The 19182-nt window shown below is 44.3% G+C and overlaps 1 protein-coding gene across 1 annotated transcript in view; it reads left to right on the top strand.

The window, feature by feature from the left end:
• Positions 1–19182, top strand: part of LOC147688483 (UPF0764 protein C16orf89 homolog) — a 723296-nt gene that overhangs the window by 109672 nt on the left and 594442 nt on the right. Inside the window, exon 2 of the mRNA XM_086939833.1 lies at positions 5426–5575. Within this exon, the coding sequence (XP_086795959.1) occupies positions 5426–5575 (150 nt within the window). The remainder of the gene's footprint in view (positions 1–5425; positions 5576–19182) is intronic.

Here is a 19182-nt window from a genome sequence, read left to right on the forward strand (position 1 = left end):
CACACCATTAGTACCAATTTAATACCCACATTTAGAAATAAGTAATAGGTGACCATACAAGGTTTGCAATGCACCTTCCACCACGCTATAACACTTGCTGCTGCATTTTTGGTAGCGTTTGAGCAGTTTGAGCTAGAAATAATGTTTTTTTTTAAAGTCCTCATTGCCCAGGTGTACCACAGTTAAGACCTTGATCACTTCTCAGGGGTGCCTCTAGTGATCCTTTGGAGACCGGGAGTGGTACACTCTACACCTTGCCATCTGTACTCAACCATTGGTGCATAGTTACCCAACTCGCCATCGGCTACCACAAGAGCATTTGGCAATATGGTGTAGAGGCCTAATCATTGGACTCAATTGATTAGAGACTGTGCCCATTCCTCATAGGGGAGCCAGAACGCATTTCGCTTACATTTATGTGTACTATCAAGCATATTAGTATATTTAACTGAAGCCAGCCATTCTATTTGTCTAGGGGGTTTTGTCTTTACCCGATTTTTACAAATTTCCCTACGAGCTAGTATAATTAAGTAAAAAATCATTTTTTTAATTTTTTTTGACAAAGATACATGATTAAAGAAATAATGTTTTTTTTGTTCAAATCTGCAGATTATGCAGCAGATGATGGATTATGTGGCAAATGCAGAAAATGTATAATTGTGCGAAAGTTGGTGCAGCCAATCAGTCGCATAATTTCAGTGGCCCTGCTCATACCTCCGACTAGGTCCGTAAGTGCTCCTCAGTGGTTCCTTCTTTTTTTGTCTCATTGAGTTCATAGTTTAGCTTTTATGGAAATGAGGAAGGCTAAACCTGAGGTTTCCACTCCACAACACAGACTACCATACAACATAATTACTCTCCATAACACATAATCTCACTCTACCTAATTCCTATACACTAAATACCACATACTTTCTATCCGCATAATTTCACTGCACAATATACCACATAATTCCACTACACACACCGTACATCTACTCCACTCCAAAAAACATTAAGAGTTAACATTAAGATTAAGTGATTTGACCAGAATCATAGAATGTCAAGCTAAAGCAGAAACTCCAACCTGGTTCCCCAGTGGCAAAGTCTGCCGCTCTAGAAGTAACACCACATCCTCTCCCATAAGTGCAACATTTTATCAAGTGGTCAACTAGATAAAAAACATAAAGATAACAAATAATTTAAAAGTGCATTGTTGCTATTTGAGGACTCAGAAAACAGGTCCTCATTTTAGTTTTTTAGAGCACTCACCTTCATTTCGATGCAAATAAGACCCTCTCATTTTTATAATTTCTAAAGGAAATGCTTTAGGTATTAGTTTTGATTACATCAATATTATGTCAGGCGTACCACACTTTTGTAATAAATTGGAATGTTAGCAATCTAGTTGTTCATTAGGATACTGTTGAAAGGCAGAGGTCAGGGGCACGGACTCAGAAAAATTAAGGCAAGTAGGAGGGTGCAGAGGCAACAATTTGACCACACTGGGCAGGCCAGAAGGGCATTGGTAGCACAACAGACTATGGAGGGGGTAAAAGCGGGGCAGGGGCAACAAACCAACAATGCAGAACAGGCAAGGGAGGCTGTGGCAATATAATAGACCATTGTGGGCACAAGCAAGAGGCAGTGGTTGTACAACCATACATGCCAACAGACCTTATACAGCCATGAAACGCCCAATGTTTTTAAGCCCAAATGGGATTTAACGTATCTGTTTCCTGTCTACAATCTCCTGTTTTTCAATGTAAGTCAATGGGGAAAATCAATTCCCCATTTTTTCTTTTCAAAATCTTCCTCTTACCAAGTTCAAAATGTTAGCAAGCATAGTACATTGGATCCTGGAAGGCAGGAGAAACTGGGGTAGGGACATGGATTCGGTTAACAGAGGACAGGAGGGACATAGACAGGTGCACCAAACTGACCTCACAGGGCAGGCATTGGGGTGAGCAGCAGCCCAATATACCACACAGGGCATGCAGGAAGGCAGTCTGGCACAACAATTTATGGAAAGCAATAGGGAGGAGACAGGACCATGCACATGGACAACAGAGAACAGAGGGGAAAGAGTCAATGAATACATGTGTTTACTAAGATATACTTATTAAGTCAGTTATACAATCAATTTTACAAAAAATGACATTGATTTAGACACTTATTTACCCATTTATTCTTCCATCGACCTTTAGATATACATATATAAAAATTATTTATTTTTCAGAAAGACACACATTCACTGGATGATGTCATCAGAGATAACATCAGTGATGTCATTTGAGATGTCATCAGTGATGTCATGAGTGATGTCACTGACCATGTCAGGAGTGATGTAATATGTGACGTCATCAGCAGTGTATTGCGGGCGCATGAGTTATAGTTATCTGAACTAACTATAACGGGGGAATTTCAATGGTTTTGTATGAGTGAAATGTCCAGCTAACTATAACATGTGTAAAACCTATGGTTTTTTCAGTGAATTTCTAAGGTTTTGTAAATGATCATTTTTAAATGTATTAATTGTTATATTTTTATACTGATTCACTACATAGTTTTAAAGTATTTATTTTTAGATATTTTATTTTTTAAATTACATTACATATTTTTAATATAAATTGAAAAAAAAATTTACAAAATATTAAAATTGTATTTTTTTTTATTTTATATTTTTTTAATTTATATATATTTTACATAACAGGCAATGATATCCTAAGGAAGAAATTCAAGTTACTGGTAAGTACTGGTAAAATTACTTTTCAGGATCAGAGCCCACCAGGTACCTTCAGTATGCGCCAGGGAGCTGCGTTGCAGAGAGGTGTTCAGAGGCCTTGCCCCCTTTTAACAACACTCTGCAACGCAGCTCCTTGGCACTTACTAGAGGTACCTGTTGGGCTGGTTGGCCCCTAGGGGACCTCTGAATTGAAGAGTAATTAAAGCCCCGCCACCTACCTTCACCACTGTGCAAATGCGCCGCAAAGCGCATTCTAAGTTGGGGGATTAAGTCCCTCTTGCATACTAGGGGTCCCTGGGGCCCAACCAGCCCACCAGGAACCTCCAGTATGCGCCAGGGGGCTGCATTGCAGAGAGGTGTGAAAAGGGGTGTGGCCTCATTACACCTCTATGCCTTAGAGGCCCCCCATCATTACACACTTAAGCCCCGGAGGCGGCGGTCCCCGGGGCTGCGAAGGGGGCCGTGGGCCCTCCGCTATAATACAAACTTGGCCCCAGGGGGTGGCCTTCCCCGGGGCAGTGTGGGGGGAATTGGGCCCCCCACACTTTATTTATATAAAGCCCCTCGGGATTTCCCCCCCCTGGCGGCTAATTTACATTAAAGCGCGGGAGCTGCGCTTTGTATTTTATTTGATTGGCAGGGTACGCGTAGCCCTCTATTTTTTTTAGGCCTTGGGGGTCGTTTTGGGAACCCTGAGCAGGCCTAGGGGGTCAGGGTGTTTCTACCCTGCCCCCTTTTCGCGTTTTTCGCGTTTCGTTTTCTGTTGTCTTGTGCCTGGGTTCTATTGAGGCACAAGATGGCTGCCAACACTTCCTGGTTTGTAGTGTTGACAGCCAATTAGCATTCAGCTCGTGCAGGGCAGGGTACGAGTACTGTACGCGTACAGTACTTTGTCTATAGATATATCTATGATTTTACTTTTGATTTTCTCAGGAACTACTGAACGGATTTACATCATTTAACACAAAGCGTGATCTGCGAACCAAACTCTACCTTTTTGCCAAATTTGGTGTAATTCCGTTCAGCAGTTCGGGCTGTAGCCTTGTCTGAAGGTCCCTATGGAAAATTGCTCGGGGAAAACCTGTTTTGGAACCCCCATTTTTTCTCGGCCCCCGCTTGACGAATCACCCCCAAACTTTCAGGGAAGGAGCAGAGCGGAGCAGGCCATCTTCTCGGGAAATTTTGTGAAGATTCATCAACCATCGCCAAAGTTATTGCAAATAGAATGCTGCAGATTTCTAATGGAAACTAGGTCCTAACTATATATTACCTCCTGGCGACCGCAAGTAGGTAATATTACCTACTGTGGTCGCCGGTAGGTAGTTATAGTTAGAACCTTGTTTCTATTCAAAAAGCATTTTTTCTTTTGCCAATATCTTTGGCACCGGTTGACGAATGTTCAGGAAATTTTCAAAAATAATGGGGCGCTCCAGTCAGCTCCTGTTTTAAAAGTTTCAGGTTGATTCGTCAAGTGGCAGCCAAGAAAAAAGGGGGTACCAAAACATGTTTTCTTTATGTTAATTTCCATAGGAAACTTTAGACATGGCTACAGCCCGAACTGCTGAAGGAAATTACACCAAATTTGGCAAAAGGTAGCTTTTGGTCCAGACAGCACTCTTTTCTCTAAATGGTGTAAATCCGTTCAGTAGTTTTTAAGAAATTTAAACATTTACAGATATCGATATTTGAGAATTATGTGATCTCATTGGGTTAATCCCCCCGATCTCGAGCTTATTTCTGATTGGCTGCCAACACTTCAAACCAGGAAGTGTTGGCAGCCATCTTGTGACTCGGTTAAACCAAGTTACAAGCAAAAAAGTTTGAAAAACATTTAAAATTAAGTAAAAGGGGGCAGGGTAGAAACACCCTGACCCCCTAGGACTGGTCAGGGTGTCCCACAGGTACCCCCAGGGCCCAAAAAGGTATTTGTGAAAAAAAAATGTAATCGGGATTCGCGTACGGTGAGCGATTCCCACTGAAAAAGGTAAAAAAGGAAAGCAGGGTCTCCTAGCATTTAAAAAACCTTAGAAATTCACTGAAAAAAATACAGGTTTCATGGACGTTATAGTTAGTTTGACATTTCACTTGTACAAAACCAGAGAAATTTGGTCGTTATAGTTAGTTGAGCTAACTATAACGTGCCCCCCTGCAATGCACTGCTGATGACATCACATATTGACATCACATATTGCATCACTAATGAGATGGTCAGTGACCTCTTGGGAATTTATTTCGGTTCTAACTGTTTTTTATCTATGATGATCAAGTGCTCTAATAAGGTGTGTTTTTTGTTTTTTAGAGACATTTGTGTATTATGGTCTTGGCTCTGATGAAGTAACGTGCTAGTTGCATGAAACACATGTTGGTCATTTGTGATTCTTTAAAGTGAAAGTAACAGGTGAAATCAAAGATTTGAACATAGCACACCCACGGGTCCTTGAACCCACATTTTGAGTGAGTGACAGATTTCAATGCAGTAGAACGGACATGCATACTCTAAGGGAGCGTACATTCCAGTTTAATAATTCGAAGAACTGACTATGTGATAATGTATTGCTCATCATATTTCTCACAGCTCATCGTTATAATACCATTATATCACTAATCTACTGCTTTTCATCTGAAATTACATAATAAAATGTATATGCCATAATAGTGTAGTTGAAGTTTTATGCTGAGATAACTTCTTTCCCCCTGCAGATTGGATTCCTGTAATCCTTGAGAAATGGGCAGGAGACTCACAGATGCATTCCAAAAGCCAAAAGCTGGCAAAGATTGAAAGAACAGTGTCATCTGTGATTGAAAGATCTACGGATAGCCTGAAGCAAGCTGACCTTGAATATTTTTCAGGTATAAAAATATCTACTGTATTGTGCCTTTCTTGAATCCAAAATTCTAAAATATCATTATGCCAATGTTTCTTGGTTGCAGAGTTTTCTTTGGTGCCATACTGTACCAACCTGCTATTTCAATGGGGAGCATGTTGTACTATTTGTATCTTTCTCATAATCATATTAACATATTTGACTAATGTAATCTGTTGAGACATACTGAATCTATCATTTTATATTAATGCTATTTCTGTTAAATATTCTGTTGAACTTTTTCTTACTTATCTTGACGTCCACTTTTCTTTGGAATTTGTATGTACTGAATCCATAGTTTCCAAATCGGATTGTCGATGATTATGCACGTTTTGAGTACTGAACTATATTCCATGTATCTACCCACTTTGTTTTTTTTTTTTTTAATTTTATTTTTGTTGTTGCTATCACATGGTACATAATAACGGTTATTCGTTCTTCAGAGCAGCGTCAACATTCAGCTGCCTATAATCATTAGAGCAACTTTTTATATTTTACCCCCCCAACTTTAAACTTGCTACTTCAAGGGTCAAAGTCCACGATCCAGAACAGTAGTCTATTCCAACATATGCATGTCCAGAGGCTTCTAGCAGCCTGTGAAGCAGTCACTTATAATAACATTCTCGCCTGTATGTACAGTTCCCAGGGCCTTGTGATGTACGCTGCATCTTATCCCCACTCTTCCCTCCCTCCCATTACTCCAGATCCTCCTCATCCCCTGAGCTGTCCCCATCCTCCTCTTCAGGCAGAGGCTCACAAATGTCCCCCCTATAGGTGTTCCTCTGATAGCAGCTATACCTAGCTGGGTGTAGCTGACCCCCCGGGCACCGATATGTGCTGAATCAGCTCTAAGTTTCCTGTTACTCAGGTACCAAGTTTATAAAGATATGTGTTCCAAATAAAACGGTTACTCCATTGTTCATGTGTATTTCATTTATTCTTCATGAAATTATTTTCAAAAAATTATTTTCCATTATTTCACATGAAAATCCAATGCATTTCGGCAGTATATTTCTGCCTTCATCAGGGAAATAGTAAATCTACAAATTAAAGAAACACGTTTTTAATCTAATGTACATTTAGGTATATTGCATCTTTATCAACTTAACTATTCAATATCTACAATCATTTCATTTTGACTAAATCAGCGGGCATTCTGTCTCAATTTCATGGGGACCTTAGATTCTCATTCGAACTATGGGGATATTAAGAACTAGATCCTGCTGAATCTCACTCCGTTTCTTAAGACAGTTAAGTTCGCTAAGCTCGATTTCTAGCTGTTGTTTCCTGCCGTCTATGTAGCGGTTTGAAAAAATGAAAGCCTTGCGTTACGCGCTGGCGCTGTTGGTTTAAACAGAACCGAATATCTAAACGTGGTGCGTTATATATGCGCGTTAACAAATGTTGTAAGCTAGCTATTGCTAAGCAGGGTATGATTACTGGTATTATTCATATTTTACGCGCTTAAACAGCCTGTGTTAGTTGTTTGTCAGCTTACCTCGGCGTTTCTGCTCCTCGCGCCATTCCTCTACGGACTAATCCTGCATTCTTCCGGTGTTACGCCCATTGCGCCTGCGCACTATTTGACTCCCGCTGATCCGTTTTTTTTTAATGTGTGTATTCTCGCTAACTTTATTAGTTTTCTATTGTAGGGGATCTGTACCAGTGCTCGCTACCACTATGTGATTGTGCTGCTACTACGCTAGCACGATGTTAGTGTAAACTGTAGGGATTATACTCAAAGGTGTCAATGCAATGAATATATTTTACTCATTTAGGATGACTCAAATGATTATAAATAACAAAGAAATTCTGTTCTTTCGTTAAGTCCTCCGGGCTTCAAACTGCCCAGGTTATAAATCCAGTAATTCTCCTGTTTCAACAACTTAGTTTTGTTCATGGAACCTTCCATTCTGGGCAGTGTTTCAAGTACACATACTCGTAGTTAGCTGACATTATGTTGCATCTGCGTGAAATGTTCCGCCACACTGGTTTTCTTGGATTTGAGTCTGATGGTGCTTTTATGTTCATTTATACGGACTTTCAGTTTGCGTTCAGTGTGTCCCACATAAACGTCTCCACAAGGACATTTAATCATGTAGATTAGATTGCTTGAGTCACATGTTGCATTCACTTTTAATGATATGGGGTAACCCTTTTGTGGGTGTGTTATGCTTGATCCTTTGATGATATTGTTACACGTGTTGCAGTTATAACACGGGATCGTGCCCCGAAATGATGTTTCAATATGCTTTTCATCCTGTGGTTTTAAGAAATCTGCTAAATTTTTAGCACGGGTATGTGCAAAAATTGGTTCCTCTGAAAAAATTCCTTTGAAGTCTGGTTCCATTGTGAGCATTGGCCAATGCTTTTTGATAATTTGTTTAAATTGGGTACTGACTGTGGAGAATTTGCTCACGCATGTGATGCGGTTGCTAGATACAGGTATTTTCCGGATTAGTATCTCTTGTCTGGATTTCTGTTGGGCTCGTATTAGTGCGGTTTGAGTGATGTCTGGAGGATATCCCCTTTCAATGAATCTTTGTTTCATGTCGTTCATTTGTTCTCTACATTTTGAAGCCTCTGAGACCACTCTCTTCACCCGTAGCATCTGAGAATATGGGAGGTGTTTCTTGAGGGCTGGGGGATGGTGGCTATTGAATTGCAACAGGTTGTTTCTGTCTGTTTGCTTGCGATATAAGTTTGTAGAAAATTCATCCACTTCTTTGGTTATCTCAACGTCAAGATATTGAATTCTGGATTCTTGGATGTTCCATGTAAATCCAATTTGATCTATTCTCGAATCCATGATTTGTAATTGATGTTCAAGTAGGTTATGGGAACCTTTCCATATCAAAAAAATATCATCTATGAATCGTACATACATGACAGTGTTATTGTTCCAAATCGTGTCTTGAAATACGTGCGCTTCCTCAAATGCTGCCATGAACAAATTTGCATACGCCGGAGCGGCGCAATTTCCCATGGATGTCCCGCTTTGTTGCATAAACCATTTCTTGTTTTGTTCAAAATAACTGTGTTGTAATGTAAACTGCATTAGTTCTAAAAGAAAAACTTGTTGTTCTTGTGGGTAATCACTTTCTAGAAGGGCGCTTTCAAAAGCTTCCAAACCTTGCTGATGCGGTATTGAGGTATAGAGGGCTTTTACATGGTAGCCATGATCATGCTTTCATCTGGTTGAATGGAGGACAATTTTAAAAGGAAGTCTGTGGTGTCTTTCAAATATGATCTTGTTTTCAGTACTAATGGTTGCAAATATCTGTCCAGATACTTCCCAACTGGTTCGTGGATACTTTGTTTAGTGGACACGATAGTTCTGCATGGTGGTTTCAATAGGTCTTTGTGAACCTTAGGGACTAGGTAAATAGTTGGAGTTCTTTGATGTTCTTGTGTGAGATATTTGAGTGTTTTTTCCGTGATAGTTCCTTGGTCATGTGCTTTCTGAACTATACTCAGCAAAACTTTTTTGATTTCTGTCGTGGGGTTGGTTTCAATCTCCATGTATAAATTCGTGTCTCCTAGGTGTTCATTCATGGTATTTTGATAATATGTTTTGTTGAGGATAACCGTTGCACCTCCTTTATCTGCCTTTTGACAAATGATATTTTGATTCTCGGCTATAGATTTGAGAATTCCAAACTCTTTCTTGGTGGTGTTCATTTTGTGCGGTTTTTGTTTGGTGCTCAGTTGTTTTAGGTCTTTGCTGCATAGTTGTTCGTACAGGTCTATTGTCTTGTGGCTTATAGGGGGCATGTATGTACTTCTGGTTTTTAATCCCCTTAATTCATCTGTCTCCATTGTGGGCTGTTTTTCCACGATATTTTCAAAGAAATGTCTGAGGCGCAATTTTCTTGTAAGTTTGAATAAACTAACTTCCAACTCTAAAGTGTTGGTGTGGGCTGTCGGGACAAAAGATAATCCTTTTTGTAATGTCGCTATTTGAATTTTGCTGAAGGTGTGATCCGATATATTCAACACTAAGCTTTGTTGGTCTGTTGTTGTTTCTTCCTCTCTTTCTTGGTTAGTGTGGACCGTGTTTGCGGTTGATTGGATCCTGTTTCTTTTTCTGCGTCCCCTCCGGAGTCTTCTGTTTCTATCCGGCCTTCCTCTAAAAAAGGTACTGCTGTCGATGTGGTGGCTTGTTCTTTTGGCTGTGAAATTGGTTGTGATTTGCTTTTTGTCTGGGTTGTTCTTTCACTATCCGTGGAAGATGTATCAGTATGGGAAGTGTACCCTTTAGATTGTCTTTTTCTCGCATACACTTCGGCCCATGTGTAGACTTCTTGTAATTTGTAATCCAAAGTGTCCCGCTTATACTTGCGTAGCTTGCGCTCATTGATTTCTTGGGTATGTTTTATTAATTGAGTATTTATGTCTTCTAAGGTTGCGGCTAGTTCTTCAGGTGTGCTTAGTTTGGCAATTTCTGTTTTGGTTTGTTCTATTTCAAGAGTGAGTTCTTCTAATATTAGGGCCAGTTCTTCTATGATCAATAGGATGAGGTCTAAACTGCACTTATTCAAAATAGCGAACCATTTTTCTGTGAAAGTTTTGGAATTTTTACACAAACTGGGTTTGAGGGCAATCCTGAGGCCTCTGGGTATCCTTTGGGCTTTGTGATATTTAATCATGGTGGATGCGTGCATTCTCTGGTTGATCTCCTTGCGAGTGAAATATAGTAGATGTCTTATTTGTTGTTCCTTGTTTTTTGAGTAGACTGGTTCTTTGCTTGATGGTTGAATTAATGAATAGATTTTTTCACTTGCGTCTGTCGCATATGCGAACGTTTCTGCCCTCCTGTCTGTGGAGGCTGTAATGTCTTCGTATTGCATTTTTTAATTTTGTTGATTCTTCAAAAGTTTATATGCGTGCTTCTATCCTTAAGGGCGGGCAAAGTAATATACTAGAAGTGTAGGGTAGAGCACCGCTGTTCCAACTGAAAGATTTGCGTTGTTTTCGTGCCTCCGGGGCTCTCTCCCCGTCTGGAGAGATATAATTAGAACCTCTGATAGCAGCTATACCTAGCTGGGTGTAGCTGACCCCCCGGGCACCGATATGTGCTGAATCAGCTCTAAGTTTCCTGTTACCGTTTTATTTGGAACACATATCTTTATAAACTTGGTACCTGAGTAACAGGGTCGTCCTGTGCTGCGTGGACCCATTGGTTGATTACCTTAAGGTGAGCGGCCCAGTAGTACAGTTCAAGGTTGGGGAGGGCTATCCCCCCACTATACCAGTCTCTAGTTAGTTTCAACTGTGCAACCCTGGCCGGTTTGTCTCCCCACAGAAGGCCGGACAATTGCGCCGAGACGTGGCGGAAGAATGATACGGGGACCACCGCCGGCGTGTTTTCCAGGGCATAGAGGAAGCGAGGTAGCGCCATCATCTTAAAGAGCGCTGCCCTACCTAGCAGTGTTAAGGGGAGATTTTTCCAGAGGCGCACATCTGTCTTCAATCTGTCCAGTTGGGGCTTAAGATTCAGTTCAAGGAAGGTTGAGTGTTCCCTCGTAATCTGTATCCCTAGGTATTTAAAGGAGATGTGTTCTACGAGCAATTGGCAATCCTCAGGCAAGGCAGGAAGGTCGCCCTGCACCATATAGATTATGGACTTGGACCAGTTGAGTTTATAGCCTGAAGCTGCACCGTGGCTTTCGCACAGTGCCAGTAAGACCGGGATGCTGTTCGTGAGGTCCATGAGGTAGACAAGCATATTGTCGGCATACAGGGATACCCTATCTTCCCATCCACCTCCCCACTGTATGCCTTTCAGCAGCTGGGTGGTTCTGATAATCGTGGCATGGGGTTCTAGCACTAAGGCGAACAGCAGTGGCGAGAGTGGGCATCCCTGTCTCGTGCCCCTTGCCAGCGGAAGCTCCCTTGATATGTGTCCATTTGCGGTTACCCTTGCCACGGGTTCGGTGTACAGTGGTCTGACCCACGATATGAACGTCGGGCCAATACCCATGTGTTCCAGGACCGCAAAGAGATAGCGCCACTCCACCATGTCAAACGCCATTTTGGCATCCAGTGACAGTACCGCTGCCGGTTCCTCCAACTGCGGGGCTCGGGCTAGTACCCCGTGTAGCCGTCGCAAATTCAGCGCCGTACTCCGGTGTGGCATAAAGCCCGACTGGTCCGGGTGTATCAGTTGCGCCAGATGGGACAGCAGCCTGGTGGCCAATAGTTTCGCCAGAATTTTACTCTCGGCGTTGAGGAGGGAGATCGGGCGGTATGATCCGCACTCCTCAGGGGGTTTGCCGGGCTTAGGTATCGCGACGATTGTGGCCGTGCGCTGATCAGGAGGCAATCGCCCCTGTTCCCGACACTCCTGGAACATATCGAGCAATGGCGCGGATAGCGTTTCGGACATGAGTTTGTACCATTCTATCGGCACACCATTGGGGCCTAGCGCTTTCCCGGGGTGTAGTGCTGCTATGGCCATCTGTATTTCTTCCGCAGTTAGATCGGAGTCAAGCTCGTCCCGGTGGTCTGGTGAGAGAGTGCGGGTCGGCACTCCTATGAGAGAGCTCTCCGCTATTTCCCGTGTGACCTCATATTCAGGGGAGTATACGGAGTGGAAATGGACTGCCAGGAGTTCCACTATTTGTGCCAGACTGGTTTGTATCTCACCATTAGGGTCCTTCAATTGCAGTATGGCCCTCTGGCCTCCCCGCGCCTTCTCCAACCACGCCAGGAGCTTCCCCGCTTTATCGCCTATGTCATACACCCTGCTCGTAGTTGCGGACATATTGTCCCGCACTCTGCGGCGCAGAAAGTCGGTGTGACGTTGCTGGGCCAGTCGCAGCGCGTGCTGGGTGTCCCCAGTCGGGTTCCCTTCGTGTTCCTGTGTTGCCTTATCAAGTTGTTCTTCTAGACCTATCAGTTCCTGACGCCGTGTGTGCTTGTGCTGTGCGATCACTGAAATCGCCTGCCCGCGAAGAACCGTCTTGTAGGCCTCTCACAGGATTGTAGGCGATGCCACTGATCCCACGTTCTCTGTGAGGTAAGATCGTGTACTTTTCTTTAAAGCCTTGGCAATGCCCGGCTCTCTAAGGTAACCCGGGTAGATAGGGTAAACTCGTCTACGGGTCCGTTCCTGACTGGACAGAGTCAGTGTAAGCGGGGAGTGATCGGAGACCCCTCGTGGTCTAATCTGGGAATCAGTGAAAGTGAGGAGACCCCCTCCCAACGTCAGGAAATAGTCTATCCGCGATAGGCTGTCGTGAACTGCCGAGTAGTATGTGTATTGCCGGTCTTCTGGGTGGAGCCGCCTCCATATATCTACTAAACCCTGCGCTCCCATGAAGTCATGTAATTTGGAGGGCCCCGGTGTTTGTGTACGCACTGGGTGGCGATCTAGGGAGTCTTGTGCCACTGCATTAAAATCACCTCCCACTATAAGATCCCCTTCTGGAAGGTCTAACAAAAATTTCCCTAGTTCCGGGAAAGCTATGGTGTGTAGTGCCGGCGGGATGTACACCGAGACCACGTTAAGCGGCTTTCCCTCCCACTGGCCATGTATCGCTGCAAAGCGCCCTTGTGTGTCCACTGCAACTGATTGGGTTATGAACCTGGACGAGCGATGAATTAATATCCCGGTGCCCCGGGACCCCTTCGTGAACTCAGAGTGGACCACCATGCTGTAGCCTTTCCTGTCTAGGGCCTTTGTGGCTGTGCCGGTGAGGTGTGTTTCCTGTAGTAGGACCAGGGCGGGATTCAACCTTTTTATACTTTGCAGGACCAGCCCTCGTTTAATTTTGTCACCTAGACCCCTCACATTCCAGGACATGAGGTGTAGCGGGGACGCCTGCCCTATATTAGTGCCCTCCCCCATCATGTTTGGGCGTGCGGACGGAAAATTTGCGCTCGTGGATGACCAGGAGGTCTGCGTAGTGACCCTGCGTGTTGTATCGTGACATTACCATTCTATGCTTGTGTGCCCCATTGTAGCTATCCTGACCCTGTGTAGAAACTAAGAACCAAAACCCCATCCTACCCCCAACTCCCCCCCTCCCTGCCCCCCTGCTCAACGGACTCAAAACTGCCCGCCCCCCCAACTCAGCAGAGTGCCTGAACCCAACCCATAACATAGTACTTGCTCGCTGGGGTGAAGGCTTCTCCGTGGTCAGCGGCCCCCTTCCTCAGCTGCGGAGGCCCTTCCGCCCAGTGTCCAAGGCGGCCTTGCCAGTCTTCGTCTCCATCAGTTCAACCAGACAATAGCAGTGACTTATTGTTCTCCGTCGGCACTGTCCTCATGACGGTCGGTCAAAGGGGAATGTAACTCTGTGTCTTCGTCGTTGGCTTGTGAGCCCTGTCGGGAGCCAGCAGTACGGTGTTTATTCTGTTTGTTGGAGCGACGAGGGAGGCCCGCCGTCCTCCATCCCTCTAGCCAATCCTGCGCCACCTCCAGGGAATCAAAAAACCAAGCTTTGTTGTCAGCCACGACCCGAAGCTTGGCCGGAAAAAGCATTGAGTATGGGATTTCTCTGGCCCTCAGTTCTTTTTTGACTTCAAAAAAGGTCCTCCTCCTCCGTGCCACCTCGGCCGTGTAATCAGGAAAGAATGCCAGTGTCGCGTTTTGGATCTTAATGGGGGGCGAGTTTCTTGCCGCCTGTAGGATGGCGTCTCGATCCCTGAAATTGAAGAGCCTCGCTATGATCGGTCTGGGGTTAGCGCCTGTCTTATGGCGTCCCCCCGGCACCCGGTGCACTCTTTCCACTGTGAAGAAGGCGGAGAGTCCTTTGGGCTTTAGGGTCTCTTTAATTAGGGTCTCCACATATAGGTCCATCGCCCTCGTGTCTTCCGATTCTGGCACACCTATTATACGGATGTTGTTCCGCCTCGAGCGCCCTTCCTGATCATCGAGCTTGTCGCGCAGTTCCTTATTTTCTTTTGAGATGCGTTCCATACTAATCTGGAGTTCCGAGACGTCTTCAACCAAGGATTTGGTCACCACCTCCATATTATTCACTTTTTCTGTCATTTTATGAAAGTCCGCCCTTATAAGTGTGATCTCGGCTGAGATCGACCCCACCGTGGCTTGTACTTGCGTGAGGGCCCGCATGAGGTCGTCAATGGTCGCCTTCTTGCCACCGGTCACTTCGGCTGTCTTGCTCGATTGTGGTTTGGCTTCCTGCGAGGGAGAGCCGGGCTTATCGTACGCAAACCGGTCCAGGCGCGACTGTGCCGCCACGTTTTTAGGCCCCTTGCCGGCCATCTTGGTGTCTTCTGGGCTGATCTAACTTCCCCAGACAGCTACCGGGGTCGTCCCGGGGCCCACGCTGTGTTCAGGGGATAGGTGTAGCCCCTGAGAGGTGTTCTGGTTTCTGCGGCCAGGAACGGTAGCAGATAGGACAGGGTCTCTGTTGTTTGGTGAACGGAGGCTGCCAGTCGAGTCTCGGACTGTTTTGTGGGGCAGGCAACCGACTGATGCCGTCCTGGAAGAACTTCCTCTGCCCCCCTCCAGTTCCGCGTGTGCCGCCCCTGTCTCGTGGCCGTTGGAGCTATCGCTTGGGTCCCCTGATGTTGATGGGGGGCCCGAGTTATCGCCAGGCAGGTCTCACTGGAGTTAAGATGAGTGCCCCGCGCGGATGCTCAACTGTTCTCAGAGCCCAGTCCGGGCGGGGGCGTCTTCGGGTCTGTCTTGTATTCGGGCTTTCCGCCTCTCAGTGCACCTTCGGTCGGCGGGGGGGAGCTGCAGTGCGATCGATTAGGCAGCGCGGGTCCTCCGCCGTCTGTCCCAGCGCTCTGGCCGCCGCTGCTCAAGATGGCGGTCACAGGTCCCGATGTCGCCGCTCTGAGCGCCGGTCTCCGTCTTCGCCGGACGTCTGGGTTCGTGTTCCCCTCACCTCAGACGGGCCCTCCGCCAGGCAGATCGGGCCCCTGAAGGCCGGTGATGGTGGCTGGATGCCTCGGTCCCTGTTTTGTTGTCGCTCTCCGTGGCCGGGCACTTCCGGCAAGTCACTGCCCGAGACGGGCCACTTCCTGCCAGGACGCCGCGTACTCTGTTCCCCGGTCTGGATGTCCCACACGGGCCCGCTCGGGGCACTGTCAAAATCGTACTTCCCGGCCTCGGATTGAGGTCCCGCTAGTCCGATTTGCTGCCGCCTGGTCCTGGGCTTCGTTGCCTTCCCGCCTGGGAAATTTTGACGAAGGATAAATGTGCGGATTTGTCTGGGAGCCGCTTCAATCACGGAGCTCTCCTTCTAGGCTGCCGCCATCGTCGGCTGCTAGCCACGCCCCTCCTACCCACTTTGTTTAATAAGAATAGTACATTCAATGATATTATAGAGTTGTATAACTCTATACAATGTACTATTCTGATTATACACAGATTGAGACATACATAATAAATGGAGCGGAGGGATGCTATGAAAAGCATTGGTTGGGTCTGAAAGTCGTGAGAGGAGAAGGCTGAGGGAAGGTGACAGGAAGGCTGAAGTGCTATGACATATTCTGTCATGGAATGTCATTGTCCATGTCAAAAGCCTAAACTAAAATGAGTTTAGGCAAATTAAATCTGATATTTATTTACTTATCTAACAGTATTTGTAGCACGAACAAGACTGAGTAAGTATCAGAGCACTTTACAGAAGAAGATGTATATACTGCAAAAAGGAATTTATAACAGAGTATTTCACATTTCACTTTGGAACAGTTGCCTACTTGAAGTAGCAGTTTCCACAAGATCTTGCCACTTCAAGTTACAAACAGACAACTTCATTTTGCATGATTGCATTTTGAAAGTGATAGTTTCACCACAACATTCACAAAGATCGACCAGATCCACAGTTAACAGTCTTTTATCGCAAATAAGATCAATGGGCCGCATGCATTCGCAAACGGTGCAGCTCGCTAGATTTGTCCGTTTGCTAATGCAGAATAGCCTTTCAAGATGTATGAAAGGCTTTTGCAGTGCATTTTAGGTAATCACAATGTTTTGCGAATACCTAAAATTGGGACTACAAATAGGGAATCACAATTTGTGATTTTCTAAACACATGTACCAGCCATTTTCTAAATGCTGACTTTGCATTTAGAAAATGCTTTTACCATCAACTCCAAGTTGATGGTAACCATGTGCAATTTTTGAAAATGTACGAAAAATGCATTTTTCAAAGTTCCATTTAGCGCACACATGCCCCTAGGGGGGTTCATCAGGGGGCCTTAGGACCAGTGCACCCTTGGTTTTGCATTACAAAATGTGTGATTACCAATTAGGTGATCGTAATTTAGCTAATACAAAACCATTCACATGTATGGACCTAAAGGAACAAACAGAGTAGTTTTACCTAATTGCAATTACCTATTAACTCAATCTCTGTTTGGTAATTTTTAGAAATTGTAAAATCTTCAGAGATTCCTTAGATACATCGAATTCTCGATTACCAAAAGCTAGTTGAAGATGGCCACAAAGATTTTTGGGTTTCGGATGGGGATGCAATAATGAGCTTTTGATGATTTTAATTTGGGATCTAATGTTTTCATGGCATCATAGCCACAACCAAAGATCAACATAGCTGCTCTCATACGCAAAATGAAGAGTCTCTGCAAGGGCTTTGCTATATTCCCGAGTTAGGCTCATATACCCAAGCAGCTTATTTCTTACACTGTCCTCACAAATAACATTTTCAGCTGCGATCTGTTGCACACATTTACGTGCACAACAAGGTTGGATTAGTTTTCCTAAAGCTAAACTTGTTTTCACATCTAGCTTCATACAACATTATCACAATGCCCTGAACATAATGTACAAGGTCTCATTTCTGCCTACAAATGTCATCACTATCATCATCCAGGGGGGCAACAGGACTATCTTTATATCCTCAACATTACTTATCAATGGGTATATCATAAGGCTGCTTTCTATTATGAAAGAGGAGCATCCTGATAGATTAGTAGAGGAGGCACTTCCGCTGACACCCCCTTTCTATGGATGCTGGTGGATCACCAAGCAACGGCCTGATATCTCATGAGGGGTATCCAGCTCATGACCAACATGGGGTCCTTCACTCTTTCCCATCAGGTAATTGGGTTGGATCGTCCCTTGGGGGAATTCTTGGCTTTACACCTACATACACTATAGGTCCACTTAGGGTATGCATCATAAGAGTACGCTAGATTAATGCCTCATTATTATGCCTGCATATATGCATTGTTTAGCACCATGGTAGAACTATATCTACTATTAGGCTTGCGGTGCTTGTAATCAAATTTATCTGCTTCTGTCTACTAATTAATGCAGCACACATATTTTATGCAAGAATAACGTTGGTTTAATAAATATTATTGAAAACATTCCACTGCGTATTTTCTGTCTATTTCTCTGAGAATAAGTGACACAAGTGACTGAGCGAAAAGTTCTGTACGGTTTCCACGATCCCTGAGGGGTCAGGGTTGTCATCTTCAGTGTTTGCCAAAATCCATTTGCTCCCTGGGAAGGTTAGGGGGCTTACAGTGGTACTGTGAGCTAGCTGGTCAATAGGCCAACATATCCTGCATGGGTTTCTGCAATCAGTTTAGACACCAAGCCCTTAGTTTATGTGGTCCAAACAATGCAAATATCCTATGATTGGTAGGAACTACACAACAGCTTGCTACTCCGATGGAGATGGGTGGTGAGTGGGGGTGTGATCATTTATGCTTGAGAGGTAATCTGGTGACCCAAAACCCATGATATAATTTGCTTAAAGAGACCCACCAGTACTTTACAGATCATAGGGGAGAAGGATAGTGATCCCAGCTGATGATGGCTGCATGCAGTACACAGACACAGCACTAGAGAGTCTCTCTGAAACAATTTCAGAGGGGTAGGACACACCCACAAATGTATTGGTGAGTACTTGTGTTCTCACAATCATTATCAAGCAGGGATAACATTTGCAACTCCTTTGTTGGTGTAATCTTCACTAAAGACCTCAATAGAAGTTTTTGCAATTGTCCAAGACATCAAGCAAGCTGAACTAATAGATGAGCAAGCAGATTTCTGCAGCAGATGAACTCTTACATCAATTCAATTTAACACCGAAACACTTGTGATATGGTCCGTGTAAGTCTAGGGGTTGCAGTATGGCCTGGTTCGAGTTTCCCATTAATTCTATGTGGGTTAGAATGTAGCAGTGGGTCAGGCTGGGACCATATAATGACTAGCAGTCCTAACTATAAGATAGTAGTAAGAAGCAATGCAAAGTAATTTATAGCTGTGCATAAGAACATTGACAAATCAGAACAAAACGATTACTCTGCACCCTATTTTCAAAATCCTAGAACAGCACTGTAATAGTGCCCAAAACACACTGAAATGTATGCAAAATTAAAATAAAGTTACTGTTTGAATTGCCATCTTTTGTCGTGTTTTACCTGACTTTTTGCTTTCTGACCTCCCGGTTTTGACTCTGTTTTTCCTGGTTTAGTGTCTCTGCACACTTTCGTACTGCTGTACAGTGTTAAAGTGCAAGTGCTCCTGTTGTAAATTGTTATTCTGGATTGGTGTTTCCATGATTGGCTGATTTGATTTAGTAGTCAGTCCCTAGTACAGTGTACAGTGTGTGCCCAGGGCATGTAAATCAAATGCTG

The sequence above is a fragment of the Lissotriton vulgaris genome, chromosome 10, assembly GCF_964263255.1.
Source record: "Lissotriton vulgaris chromosome 10, aLisVul1.2, whole genome shotgun sequence".
NCBI classification, from domain to species: domain Eukaryota; kingdom Metazoa; phylum Chordata; class Amphibia; order Caudata; family Salamandridae; genus Lissotriton; species Lissotriton vulgaris.